This window comes from Lolium rigidum, chromosome 3 (assembly GCF_022539505.1).
Source record: "Lolium rigidum isolate FL_2022 chromosome 3, APGP_CSIRO_Lrig_0.1, whole genome shotgun sequence".
Taxonomy (NCBI): domain Eukaryota; kingdom Viridiplantae; phylum Streptophyta; class Magnoliopsida; order Poales; family Poaceae; genus Lolium; species Lolium rigidum.
In genome coordinates, this window is record NC_061510.1 from 21,103,004 (window position 1) to 21,115,549 (window position 12,546).

Sequence of the window (12,546 nt, forward strand, 5' to 3'; positions counted from 1 at the left end):
GCAGAAAACCCCTCGGCACAAATCAGGAAGAGGTACGGCGAAATTGGGTCGCCTTGTCTAAGACCTCTGCCCGGAATGATGGTGTCAGTAATGTTCCCATTAACCTTGAACTTGTATGATACCGACCGGACACACTTCATCACGTTCTGGACAAATTGCTCACAGAAGCCCAACTTCACCATAACATGCTCCAGGAAGGACCACTCCACGCGGTCATAAGCTTTACTCATATCGAGTTTGACAGCCATGAAGCCCTGCTTACCAGACCTCTTCCTCTTCATAAAGTGTGACATTTCGTAGGCCAAAATGGTGTTATCTGAGATGAGGCGGCCCGGCACAAACGCACTTTGATTGGGAGAAATAATATCATCCAAGATGAGCTTCAGCCGGTTAGCCAAGACTTTGGAGACGAGCTTGTAAACGACATTGCAGAGGCTAATTGGGCGTAAGTCTTTCAAACTTTCTGGATTCTTCACCTTCGGGATGAGCACAACAACGAGTTTCATTCCACCCCTGCGGTATCTCGCCGCCTCGCAACACATTCGGGACCTCTTCCACCACGGTCTCACCAACCGTACCCCAAAACCGTTTGTAAAAAATAGCGAGGCATACCATCGGCACACTGGAGCCTTGAGATCGCCAATACTATCCAACGCCTCCTTCACCTCCTCCTTTGAGAACTCAGCTGCCAGGGCCTCATTCATTTGAGGAGAGACCCTTGCCTGAATATTTTCCAACACCTGGTTTGCATTTATACCTGCCACGGGGGTAAACAAGTTAAAGAAATAATTAGTAACGAGGGTCTGCAAGCCCTCCTCCCCGGTAACCACCTCCCCATCGCCACCCTTCAGCCTCTTAATTGTATTGTGGTTTTTCCTCTCAGTTGCAAAAGAGTGGAAGTAGGAGGTGTTGCGATCCCCTTTCTCTAGCCAGTTAGCATGGGCCCTCTGCTTCCACGACATCTCCCATTGGTCCTCGAGTCTTTCCAGCTTGAAACGTACCCTCTGCTCTTTGGAAACACTCTTGGCAGTGATATCACCCCTTCTGCACTCCTCGAGTTCCACCTTAAGGTTTTTTATACGATTCTGGAGGTCGCCTAGAACATCCCTGCTCCAAGAATGTAGCTCTTTTGAGATGGTCTTCAGCTTACCCATGATATTCACCTCTCCTCTCGCGGCAGCTAGACCCCAAGCATTCGTCACCATCGTCTCACACTCCTCTTCCATCAACCATCTCGCCTCAAACCTCTTATTCACGCCCCCGTTCCCAGTCCAGACTGGTCTGTTTGAGCGCACCACACTCACCACCACATGCCTATGGTCAGAGTGCTCAGGGTCGCCATTTTTAACCTTAAAGTCCGTGAAGTGAAGACGCCAGGCAGGTGAGGCCACTGCCCGGTCCAGGCGCTCGCGAATATAGTCTTCAGCACGGCCCTTGTTATTGCGCCAGGTGAACATATCCCCTTCGAAACCCAGGTCTTGCAGGTTGCAGAACTCCAGGGTGTCACGGAAACTATCCATGTGGGATTGGGGTTTAACAACACCACCTTGTTTCTCAAAGCTGTACAGGATCTCGTTGAAATCCCCCACGCACATCCAGGGCAGATTGGATTGGTGGTGGAGGGTACGCATCAGCCGCCATGTCTCCTTTCTCATCTCCTGGCGAGGCTGGCCGTAGATGCCGGTCAGCCTCCACTTGATACTATCCTCACCAACCACATCCACATCAATATGCATACGACCCTTCCACCTTAAGCTCACATCAACACCCCGCCTCCAAAACAAAGCCAAACCCCCACTCCTTCCCTCACACTTGACCACAAGCATGTGAGGCATACCCAACAACCAACGAAACTTCTCCATTCCCTTCTCATCCATTTTGGTCTCAGACAAGAAGAGAATATCCGGAGCCTCCTTCTTCTGGTGAGCCAGAAGACCTCTAACTGCCGGCCTATTCCCCAATCCCCGGCAGTTATAAGCGCTGATCTTCATTGGGCACTGCGGAGCTGTATCGGCAGCCCCGCCTCAAGTTGTTTGTCAGACGCACCATCAAGTCCTTCCATCTCAGAGGCATTCTTACCTCTCTTTAGCTCTCTTTCCTCCAGCTTTTCTGTATCCCCAGGTCCCCTCTTTCCTCCACTCACTGGATTAACCAGCCCAACCAGCCCAGACACAACTCTGTCTTTGTGCAACCTCTTGAAAGTTTTTTCATACCGTGGCGCAGCGGCACCAACCTGAGACTGATTTTTGTCCATTTCTTCCTTGGACACTTGAGGCTTCTTGATTGGCATAGGCTCAACGTTCACACTTCCTTTGGCCAAAGGCAGGTGCTGGCACCCCGGCTTGGGCAGCACGTCCCCCCCTCCAATTTCCTCGGGCATGTCCAGCTCAGGTTCCATGCCCCCTATCCCCTGGCTTCCACCAACTCTACTAGGGCTGATCACCGCCATATCAAAATCCAGCATACGTGGGGTCCCAACAGGGGGCTGAGTTACAGGCTTTTTCAGCGGACTAGAGGCGTCATCCTCCACCTCTTTGTTCTTCTTGCCACCATCAGTTGAGGTCCCCCCTTTGACAATCTCAGACGGGTCTTTTTTCCATGAGCCCTTATCGCTCCTGGACTGGGAACCCCCACTACCTTGATTTGAACTTCTGCCAAATCCGCCTCTACTGTCTCCCCACCTTTGGCCATCGTGTTCGTTCCTTCGTTTCTGCAGTTCCGCGATCATCCATTTGCCATACTGTTGTTTCTCTCCCTTCCCCAGCACTATATTGCAGCATTTGTCCTCATGACCAACGATACCACATGTGAAGCAGAATTCAGGAAGGAATTCATATTCAAAGTTGCACCACCTCACCTTCTCGCCTCCATCAACTTGCACGAGGATCCCCCTTCTCAGCGGTTCTGCCACCTGGAGTCTCACTTTGATGCGCAAGAACTCGCCCACAGCTGTGCCGTCTTCCCCCACCTCTGCCTCCACAAATTCTCCCACTTCATTGCCGATAGCTTCCGCTGTGTCCTGGTTCATTCTCCCCAGCGGCAACTTGAAAACACGAATCCAAATCGGAAAGCTTGCGTAAGCATACTCGTCAAGGGATTTCTCTGGGATGAACTCCTCCACCACCAGCAACGAATTTCCCACCTTCCAAGGGCCATCCTCCACTGCTCTTCTTCTCCCCGACGGTTGTAGGAACGTGAACATAAACACATTTTCCCTCATTTGTTTGCAGAGAGTACCTTTGAGTGGGCACCAGACTTTGCCCAACGAAGCTGCAATCCCCTCCGCGTACGTCGGCTTCTCGGACAGTACTTTGCCCAGTGCACGCGCCTCCCCAGATCCCGCTACCTTCTCCCCCGGGCGCCCGATGCGGAGCCCCTTCTTCTCCGCCTCTGACAGGCACAGGCCCTTCAGCAGGTCCTCCACCCTCTCCATGCCGCCTCCTCCGCCGCGGGCGCCACGAGAGGCGCCGTCGATCTAGGGTTTGGTGGTGTACGATCCCGTGCCCTAGCACACAGGAAAGGCTGTGAGGTGGGGGTCGGGGGAGTGGGAGCCTGGGAGGTGCGGCGGCGCTCGATGGGCAGGGGCGGAGCCGAGCTGCGGGCGCGCTGGAGCCGGGAAACCAGGCGTGGAGGGCGGGATGTGACAGGGTGTCTCAGCCTAACCACGAGTCGCCTACACAATCGCCAGGGACTAAACCAAACCGTCACCAACGGACGGACCCATCTTAGTTATGATCGCCATTTTGTTTACAGTTTGGTCCTTTGTCCTTTGCTACTTTATACCAACTAGCCAACAGTAAAGTTGACTTTAGTTAGTTTAGTAAACCCTTTGCTAATTCTTGATAAATGTACATTGCCACCATTCATGTTGAATGTGGTTGATGCTAATAATCTAGAGACATCACCGCTTGTGCAATGTTGCTTCTTAAGTAAGCGCATGGTGTGCATATCTGGTGATACCTAGGCATTTTCGTTTTAGATGCCTTTTGTAGCTGCATATCATTGCCTGAACTTTCTCTGAACCATGTTTTGTTAATTTGCCAATAGCCCAATACAGGCTCTGAATTTGTCTGACATCCTCTCAGCCAGTTTGTGCATTGCAGGCCTACCCTCACCAAGCTCTCGGTCAGTACCATCCACCTCAGGAATGGTGAGCTGCTCACGGTTTACGTGTGTGATGTGCCATATCATACATCTCAGGCCACACCCTGATAAATTTAGGTATGTATTTATTCGGTTGTTCAATGTTTCAGAAACATACTGCTAGCTAGTTCACAACAGTGCTGCCCCTCCATGTTACTACAAAATCAGCATCGTCATTTTCATTTACTGAAAAATAATTCTTATACTCGGCAAGTTCATACTCCGATTAATACTGATAGTGTTTTTGTGCTTCTATGACGACTCTGGCTAGATTTTGTGCCTCAATGCAAGACGACATCATCATCGACCTGACCAATGTTACCCATGGCATTTTATCATTCGGTTTCGGTTTTTAAATGAGACCTAGAGGCAGCAGCACACAAGACTAACGAACAGGTGATCGCAACTCAGCGTGAATGGTAGCTTCCTTGTGAATGTCACAATCAGCCAGAGTCCATGGATCCTGCAAGCATTTGCCACCGTAGACTAACCGATAAGGCTCCATTAGCTTTCCCTTTGTCCTAATCTTACTCCTCACGGCAGCAATCGTGTGGAAGTTTGTTACGTCGAGGGTGATGGTCTCACCTGAAAGGGTTTTGACAAAGATCTGCATCTGCTCCACGGATGGCAAGCATGTTCTTTTCGAAGGTGGCAACAGTTGTGCTATCTGATCCAGCCTTCCCTTGAACACATCTGTCAGCGCAGTCTTCGAATTGACCACCGCTCGCAGTAGCGCAACAGCCTAGAAGATATTGACACGCTATTATTCAAAAATCAAAGACCTAAAAAACCGTAAAGTAAAAAAAAGCTTACGACTGCTAGGACTACTTGCCTCTTCTTTGCTGATAGCAATGTCTATCTCCGCCACTATATCCCGATCTCTCTTGCACCAGTGCTTCAGCACCGACACTGCAGAGGCCTGATGTACACTTAGATCATCGTCAACAACATAGGTGTGATCACACACGAACTCAGGGTCAAAAGAATGGCATGATCTTTTATCCTTCCCGCAGTAGCAACCTGGCATCCGGCATAGATAGTACCACTCTGGAACCTCTCGTTCAGAACAATCCCTTCGCATCTTGAATGGGGCAGTGCTTGGATCCAGCAGCGTCTTTTTGCCCCCAAAGCTACGTCCTGTCAAGAATCCAGCTGCGTCAAGACTGGCAGCGCTTCTGTAAAGATTGTTGAAGCTTGTGCGCAGATGAGAGGTGCCAGCCAGGTTCTTGACGATGCATCCTATTGGGTAGGTCAGGAAGCTAAGGAGCAAGTCCACGAACTCGTGCTTGCACTCTGCATACAAGACCTTCCTGTCCCTCTTGTCATAGAAAAGCTTGATGGGGATACTTGCAGGAGATTCAGAGCTTGTAGGTTCACCGGTTTCCTGATATTGAGGCTTCTTGATCTTAAGCAATGATCTTTCTGCTAAAGTTGGGCTAACAACCCCATCAGTTCCTTTTGCAAGAAACACATCAGTGAATATGGTGGTGGACGAAATACATGCCTTGAGCAAGGAAAGCACCTGAAATTTATGCAAAGAATGCAGACCATAAATGATAGTAGTTAAATACCCGTGCATTGTCACGAGCCAATAAATAAATTATGTATGGTGTATTTTGTGTACATGTTTGTGCTAAAGGTAATTTTACAGAAACGACCTAATATGGTTTGAAACACTACCACATGGGCATACCCATATGCTTTTGTATTTCACAAAATTGCTAACTATTTCTCGGCATCCTACTAAGAGTATATGAATTTTCCATGTGATATTGATGAGCAATATTCATTATTTTAAATTTGCTCATATGTACATACTACGTTAGTCATATGGACGAGGATGAACAGCTTTATCATATGCACATTTTTTTTCTTTGCGTGTATATCATGTGTAGGGCCGAGCGGACATGAGTGAGGCTGGTGCGGCCGCACAGAGCCGCAAATATTACATGTGTCCATAAAAGGATATCAGTTTGTGTAAATTTAAGTGTATGTAGATACTCTTTAGTGCATAGATATATCAAAATTTAGGTAAATATTAGACATCCTTCTATGGACGGAAGGAATGTTAAACCTACGCTTGCGCCTTACAATTCGTTTTATCTACTTCCTCTGATCCGGAAAAAATGTAAAATGGCTAATAAAACTAACGTTTCACAATTAAGCCCTCTTGAAATCAGAAAAATTCTAATCCCGTGACCTAGCCGCACCGCATGCACCTACCCCGTCCGAAACTTATCCCCATCCCTGTTCCACCTGCCCCGGCCTTTCTCGTCCCCAATCCCTCCACAAGCGGCGCCCCCAACATGTTCCCGTCGAAGGCAGGAGAGCTCAGACCTCCATGGACGCCCTCCCGTGCATCTGCAGCAAGTTGCGATGCTACCGGCCGGAAGAAGATGTCCCACTCGTTCACGTCGAAGCCAGTATAGACCGGACCTCCACCCAAGCCTCATGTGAATCTTCAACAAGTTGCGATGCGGCCGGACATGAAGAGTGTTGTCGCTCGCTGCCCATGCTCCGCCGCCACCAAGGCTCCCGCACCAATGCGGCAGGCCAGTTCCTCCCCATCCCCCACCCCCGCTCTCTCATTGCATGCCCTAGAAACGGCTCGGCCCTAGGCCTCCATCCGTGCGGTGGCCATCACGATGGGTTGATAAAGAAAAAGCTCATGGGTTGATCTGCAAAATCTTCATTCCGACACTCTTTCCGAATTGGAGGGAGTAATCTGTACGCCCCAGAAATCTTTTCTATGTGTGCCACCAACCATAGAGTTTAAAGGATAATTGCATGCCTTTATAGTTTTTCAGAAATTAAGATCTAGGTAATCATGAGCAAGTATCAAATACGCATTATCTTGTTAATTAGTTCAACTTGTTGTGAGATAGGGTTCATTCTAGGATTTCATAGTTTCCCGGATTTTACCAGCTCAGTCCTGATCACGCGAACACGCGCACATGTTGGCAGAAAACAGATCGGACAATCAAATACACGCGATTGAAAAGTGCATCTCTTTTCCGTACGGATCCAAAAGTAAGTTTTAGGAAAATGATAGCTAATTACTCGTTAGAAAAAGACAGGGCTAATTCATGTGGAAAGTCATTTATTTCATGGATGCAGTTCGTATTAGATACGGAGAAGAAAAATTAAGTAACAGCTGCAGGGACGCATCACCAAGATGAGTAGATGAGTTTCGTTAGAATACGGTTCACTATTCGGAGTTTGAGTAGAACCGTGGTCACGTACTAATTTCTTTCCATGTTCTTTATTTCAAATCCCTTGCGCCATGGATACTACACGCTCTGGGCCTCGCGGTGGCAGGAAAATATTTTTGAACGGATGTCTCGATCATCGATTTTATGTGGGCTAAGGTGACTTCGGGTTAAGAAAATAATATGAACCGAAGAGATAGCCCAAAGCCCATGTGTGACACCAGGCAGCCACCTATTTCAATTTAATAGTAAAGATATGGCTGGTACGTACTCAGTTGAGGATTCTGGCCAAGCAAATACAGTTGGGGTTTCGTTTAATCAGTTGCCTAGTTTTTTTTAGTGCCACTTCTAAGGCTTTACCAACATCGATTCAACCATCCTCATCTCAAAAAGTCAAAATCACTTCACCATTACAAAAAACCTAGTACTCAGCTAGTAGTCCACAAATATTTCACTAAAGTTGCATAGCTTCAGAAGGAGTAATTTATAAGCTTAGTTCAGTATACTACTTTGGGAAATTTCAGACAACTTTGATAATGAACAAAAGAATTTAGTTTACCTCAGTCCATCCCACGTCCACCTCCACCTCCTCGTAGCTGTCTCTGATACCGTCTCCATCAAGCTCTTGAAGAAAAGACACCACAGAGCTCGTCGACGCCTGTTTGATCACCCAAACGTCGCTGATGACGAACCTTTCTTTCCAGTTGGAGAAGACCTCTTTTCGTGTTGTTTCGTGGTACACATGCACCAGCCTAGCCATGAGTACCTCCCAGCACCTGCAACTATCGTTTTCTCCCTGTGGATTCAGATGTTTCTCCGCAAACGGGGTACACCATGGGCAGCATGAACTGTTGTACCTGCGCGCGTATAAAAAGGTTCTCATGCATATAACCAACAGATAGATAGCAAGATCAATCTTACAAATTGAAGCAATTCTAGGTTTTACAGGATTAAGAGGGAAGAAAAACAGACCCAAATTCATCCCTGTGCGTAGGCCTGAGAAGTATGCCATGGCAGGCCTCAACCTTCAGCAGTTCGGCTTGGCGGAGGCGGTCGACGCTGTCGCGCGCAGAGGTTGGAGATGCAACCCGGCGAGGACGCGCCGGCGCTGAGTTGAAGGGAGTAGAGGGGAAGCGTCAGGAAGGTGAGCAGAACGTCGACGAAGTCGGAGCCGGTATCGGCGAACAAGACGCGGTTCCGCGACCTGTCCACAACGAGCTTGATCTTGATGGCGGCCATAGCCGAGGTCGGTGACACGCCCGCCTTTAGCTGATTTATGTTGAAGGGAAAAATCGAGATATTAAGGAATACGTGACGGTATGTCGCGGAACTCGACGGCTGTAGGGTCCCAAGAGTTTTTACTTTGGCCTCTTCGGGTTCCGCGACCACCATGCATTTATACGTCTCTGAATTCCCAAGGCGGTCGACAGTTTAATCGCTTGATATTCCCAAAGATCCCATGCGTGATTGCTACAGCTACTTAAACACATCACTTGAGAACCCGTCTCTTGGACATCATCTGAACTGGTAGACTGCACTCTGCACGTACCTATGGCCCCGATCAAGATCAACCTCGCCGTGGACATGTCGTGGAACCGCGTGCTGTTCGCCGACGCAGGCTCCGACTTCGTCGACGTCCTCCTCGCCTTCCTAACGATCCCGCTCTCTGCCGTCCAGCTCCTCCCGGCAGATGCATCATCGCGGGGATGCCTCTGCAACCTCGGCGACAGCGTCGACAGCCTCAGTGACATTAGGCTGCTGAAGGTTGAGGCCTGCTGTGGCACGCTTCTCACGCCTGCTCACTCCGATGAATTCCCGTATGTACAAATACCTCATCTGTCCTCTTTTTGTAGTGAAAGGAACTAGTCAATTTTCTGTTTAGACATAATCTATTTTGCTCTAAGTTTCGCTTGATCAAATTGCCAGGCTTTGCAACTGCAAATCAACTCTCATTCCACGCAGCAGCTTCTTTCCCATGTCCTGCAAGTGTTCGCTAGTCTTTGACAGACTTTTGCATGTCTACGAGCAAGTAGGCAGAAAAGAGACGTTTGTGGGTGAGAAACAACGGTATGTGATCAGTGATGACTGCACAATCAAGCCGGCATCCACCAGCAGCATGCAGTCCATGCCGCAGGCGTTCAATTCTGATGGAACCGGCCATACCTTCGAGGTGGTCGAACAGTTGGTTGAATGGGAGCAGGTAAGAAGATCAGTAGTAGTGTATACAACTCCGTATAACCTCCTACATAGATTGGGATCATTTCTCACTGCTGACTTAGAGTTATGGACTTGTTTAGGTTGTAGCTATGTTGAACGCCTCCCTTTCATCAGATACCATGTTGACCGATGCATTTCTGCCTAAGGAATCAAATTATAATGCTGCTCATGCCACTGTCAAACCGGGCATCAGTCTGAAGAATTTTGTGTCCGATCGAGACTCTGCAGGTTCTTTACCGGAAAGCAAGCTCAAGATTTTCTACGACACCCGTGAAAAGAAGGTCATGTATGCTGAATGCAGCCATGACTTCGTTGACCTGCTCCTCGGTTTCACGATTCACCCGTTGAGCTCTGTTATCAAGAACACGGGGGCTGGCACTTGCCATCTTGGCCGCTGCTTGGACAATCTCTATAGAAGCGTCTCTGATCTTGACGACGCTGGCTGCTTAACCGGTGGTTTCCCCAAGATGAAGTTGCTGGATGCAAGCGTTATGCCGTTTGATGTTTCGAGCAAAGCCATGTGTAAGGCACTAGATTGTCGGTGTCGGAAGGATATGGTGCCAGATCTGGCACGCTATTGCTGCCATCCTGACCTTGTTGAGTATGGGAGGTATGTCGTAGGCGATAACCTATTTATACATCAGGCCTCTGCCATTACTGTGATGAAACATTGGTTTGGGAGAAACAAGGCTATGGTCCTGGAGATGGACATTGCCATCGGGAAGCAGGAGGTAAGGTAGCTTGTCAATTAGAGAGAACAAAATAATTGGGAAATAGAGGTTGCTGAGTTTCTTTTTGTCAATGATCTCCATTGTTCTTGCAGGCCGTTGCGCTGCTGCGAGCCATGCTTACCTCAAAGACGGTGCTGACCGATGTGTTCATCCATAGGCTGGAGAAACACTCCTCCCTGCAGAAGATGCAGATCTTTGCCAGGATCCCCACGTGCAAGACCATAACCGTAGAAATTACGAGATCAGACACCATTGCCTCCGTCAAGAGCAAGATCAAGGAAAAGGTGACCATTCCAGCGGGATGTCGCCACGAATTGGTCTACGGTAGCAGATATCTGAAAGACTCCTGCACGGTTGCCGAATGTGGCCTTGTCAGAGAATGTACCATTGGCTGCGAGTTCTACAAGTCTGCTTGACTCTACAACCGGTTTGGATGAAGCCTGACAATAGTATTGTTTTGCGCTGTTGTTCACTAGTTCTTGTGGTAATTGCTTTAGGTTCCTTTCTATCCATCAAGGTGGTGCGGTGCCTAAAAACAATCGTGTCTGAGTGTTAGAACTCCTTCGTGGCGTTTCTACTTTGAATGGGAGATGGAAGACATATCTGTCCAATTTTTATTTTTATATATATAATTTAAGTAATGGCGCAATCTTCATTCTGAAGCAATCTTGGATATCTACAATAACGAAATGTGCAAAATAAAACTTGTGTAGTGTAAATTCTGATTTATAAACATTCTGAAGCAAAGATGTAACCAGCAAAGACACACACAAGACAAAGAACGAAAAACCACCTAAACCACTAACAAAAGGAAACCTTGGCAAAGGGGAATTTTTGGCAAAAAGGACCACCTGCCCCAGTGAAATGGCAAAAAGGACCACCTATGAGTGTAAATGGCAAAAGTACCACGGCGGCACGCTAGCCAGGCGACACGTGGCGGGTGCCACCGCCGGCTGTGGTGGCAGGCCCTGCCGCCGTCGCGTGTGGCGGCACGTCCGTCCCAGGCCGCCGTCCGTTCGCGCCGTTTGCGCCGTCGACGCCAGGTGGGCCCTGCCGCCACAGGGTCCGGCGGCACGCTGACGTGGCGGCTGCCTCCACCAGCCGTGGCGGCAAGTTCCCAGGCCAGGAGACAAGGCCGGCAGGCCTGCGCCTCGTTGTGCGTGCGCACTGATACCCACGAATATTTTTGCTGATTGCTTCGCTTTTGATGATTGCTTCGCTGATTGCGGTAATTTCCCGCCTAATTCTCCCGCTCGATCTGTCCAGTTCTCTATAAAAACAGCCATCGATATTCTTTGGTACACAAGTGATAAGTCGTTATACCTTAGCCAGCATGAGTGTGCCATGCTCCGACCAGGATTTTAGGCCGATGAAGGGGAAGAATGCAAGCTTGCCACCTGGGGTTACAGCAGAGAGGTGTTGGTGCGGCCGCCTTGCGAAGGTGAAGGAGGTGGTGGATTTTTCTGATAAGTTCGGCATGAAATATTTCATGTGCGCTTATTACGATCATGATCCACCCGCACGAACAAGTTCATCATCCTCGAGGCCTGCGGTATGTTCTAAAAGCATGATTAAAAATTCTGGAGGCCTGCGGTATGTTTCATTAATTTTTGTTTATTAACCGTATTATTTTTGTTGCAGTCTCCCCCGCCCCTTTGCAACTGGTTTCACTGGATAGACCAGGAGCAGCCGGATTGGGCGCGCCGTGAGGTGGAGGAAAAACAGAGGCGTGCATGGGCAATGTTCCATGAGGAGGAGCGTTTCGAAAAGGCTATTGCTAATGATAAAGCAGAAAGAGAGAGACAAATACAAAAATTAAGGGCAGAGCAAGCTCGAAATCGCGAGGTAAATCAGAAGCGGATGGATGATGAGGCCGCACGTAGGTATGCAGAGGAAGAGGTGCGCAGGGAGTCCCGTGAAGCGGAAAGGAAGAGATTAAGAGAAAGGGCTGCTGAGGCGCAGGCAGCAGAAGAACGCGGCGACAAGACTGGAAAATGGCCACGCTGGACGCAGGGCAAATAGAGTGATTTGTTGTAGTAACTACGTATTTTAATTTCTGTTTTATTTTCGCGTTGTATCTTAAATTCCGTTGTAGTGATTAGCCGTATTTTAATTTAAGTTATATTTCTAACTTTATTTTGGCAGATGTATTAATAATAAATGTTGATTTCCCGGAAAAAGTTCGCGCGTAAATTTTCCCGCCTAAAGTTCCCGCCTTATTTTTTTCCGCCAAAATTTCGCGCCAT

The 12,546-nt window shown here is 48.5% G+C and overlaps 1 protein-coding gene across 1 annotated transcript; it reads left to right on the forward strand.

Moving 5' to 3' along the window:
* Positions 1-8,903: 8,903 nt before the first annotated feature.
* LOC124694477 lies at positions 8,904-10,716 on the forward strand. Its single transcript, XM_047227462.1, has 4 exons — positions 8,904-9,169; positions 9,279-9,552; positions 9,650-10,300; positions 10,393-10,716. Exons 1-4 carry the CDS (start codon positions 8,904-8,906, stop codon positions 10,714-10,716), a joined length of 1,515 nt encoding a protein of 504 aa, XP_047083418.1.
* The last annotated feature ends 1,830 nt before the right edge of the window (positions 10,717-12,546 follow it).

Excerpts from the sequence above, each read along its gene's own strand:
- LOC124694477 (XM_047227462.1), top strand. The coding sequence starts at position 8,904 with ATGGCCCCGATCAAGATCAACCTCGCCGTGGACATGTCGTGGAACCGC. Across the intron at positions 9,553-9,649 it reads AGTTGGTTGAATGGGAGCAG|GTTGTAGCTATGTTGAACGC; the intron begins GTAAGAAGATCA and ends GGACTTGTTTAG. Across the intron at positions 10,301-10,392 it reads TTGCCATCGGGAAGCAGGAG|GCCGTTGCGCTGCTGCGAGC; the intron begins GTAAGGTAGCTT and ends TTGTTCTTGCAG.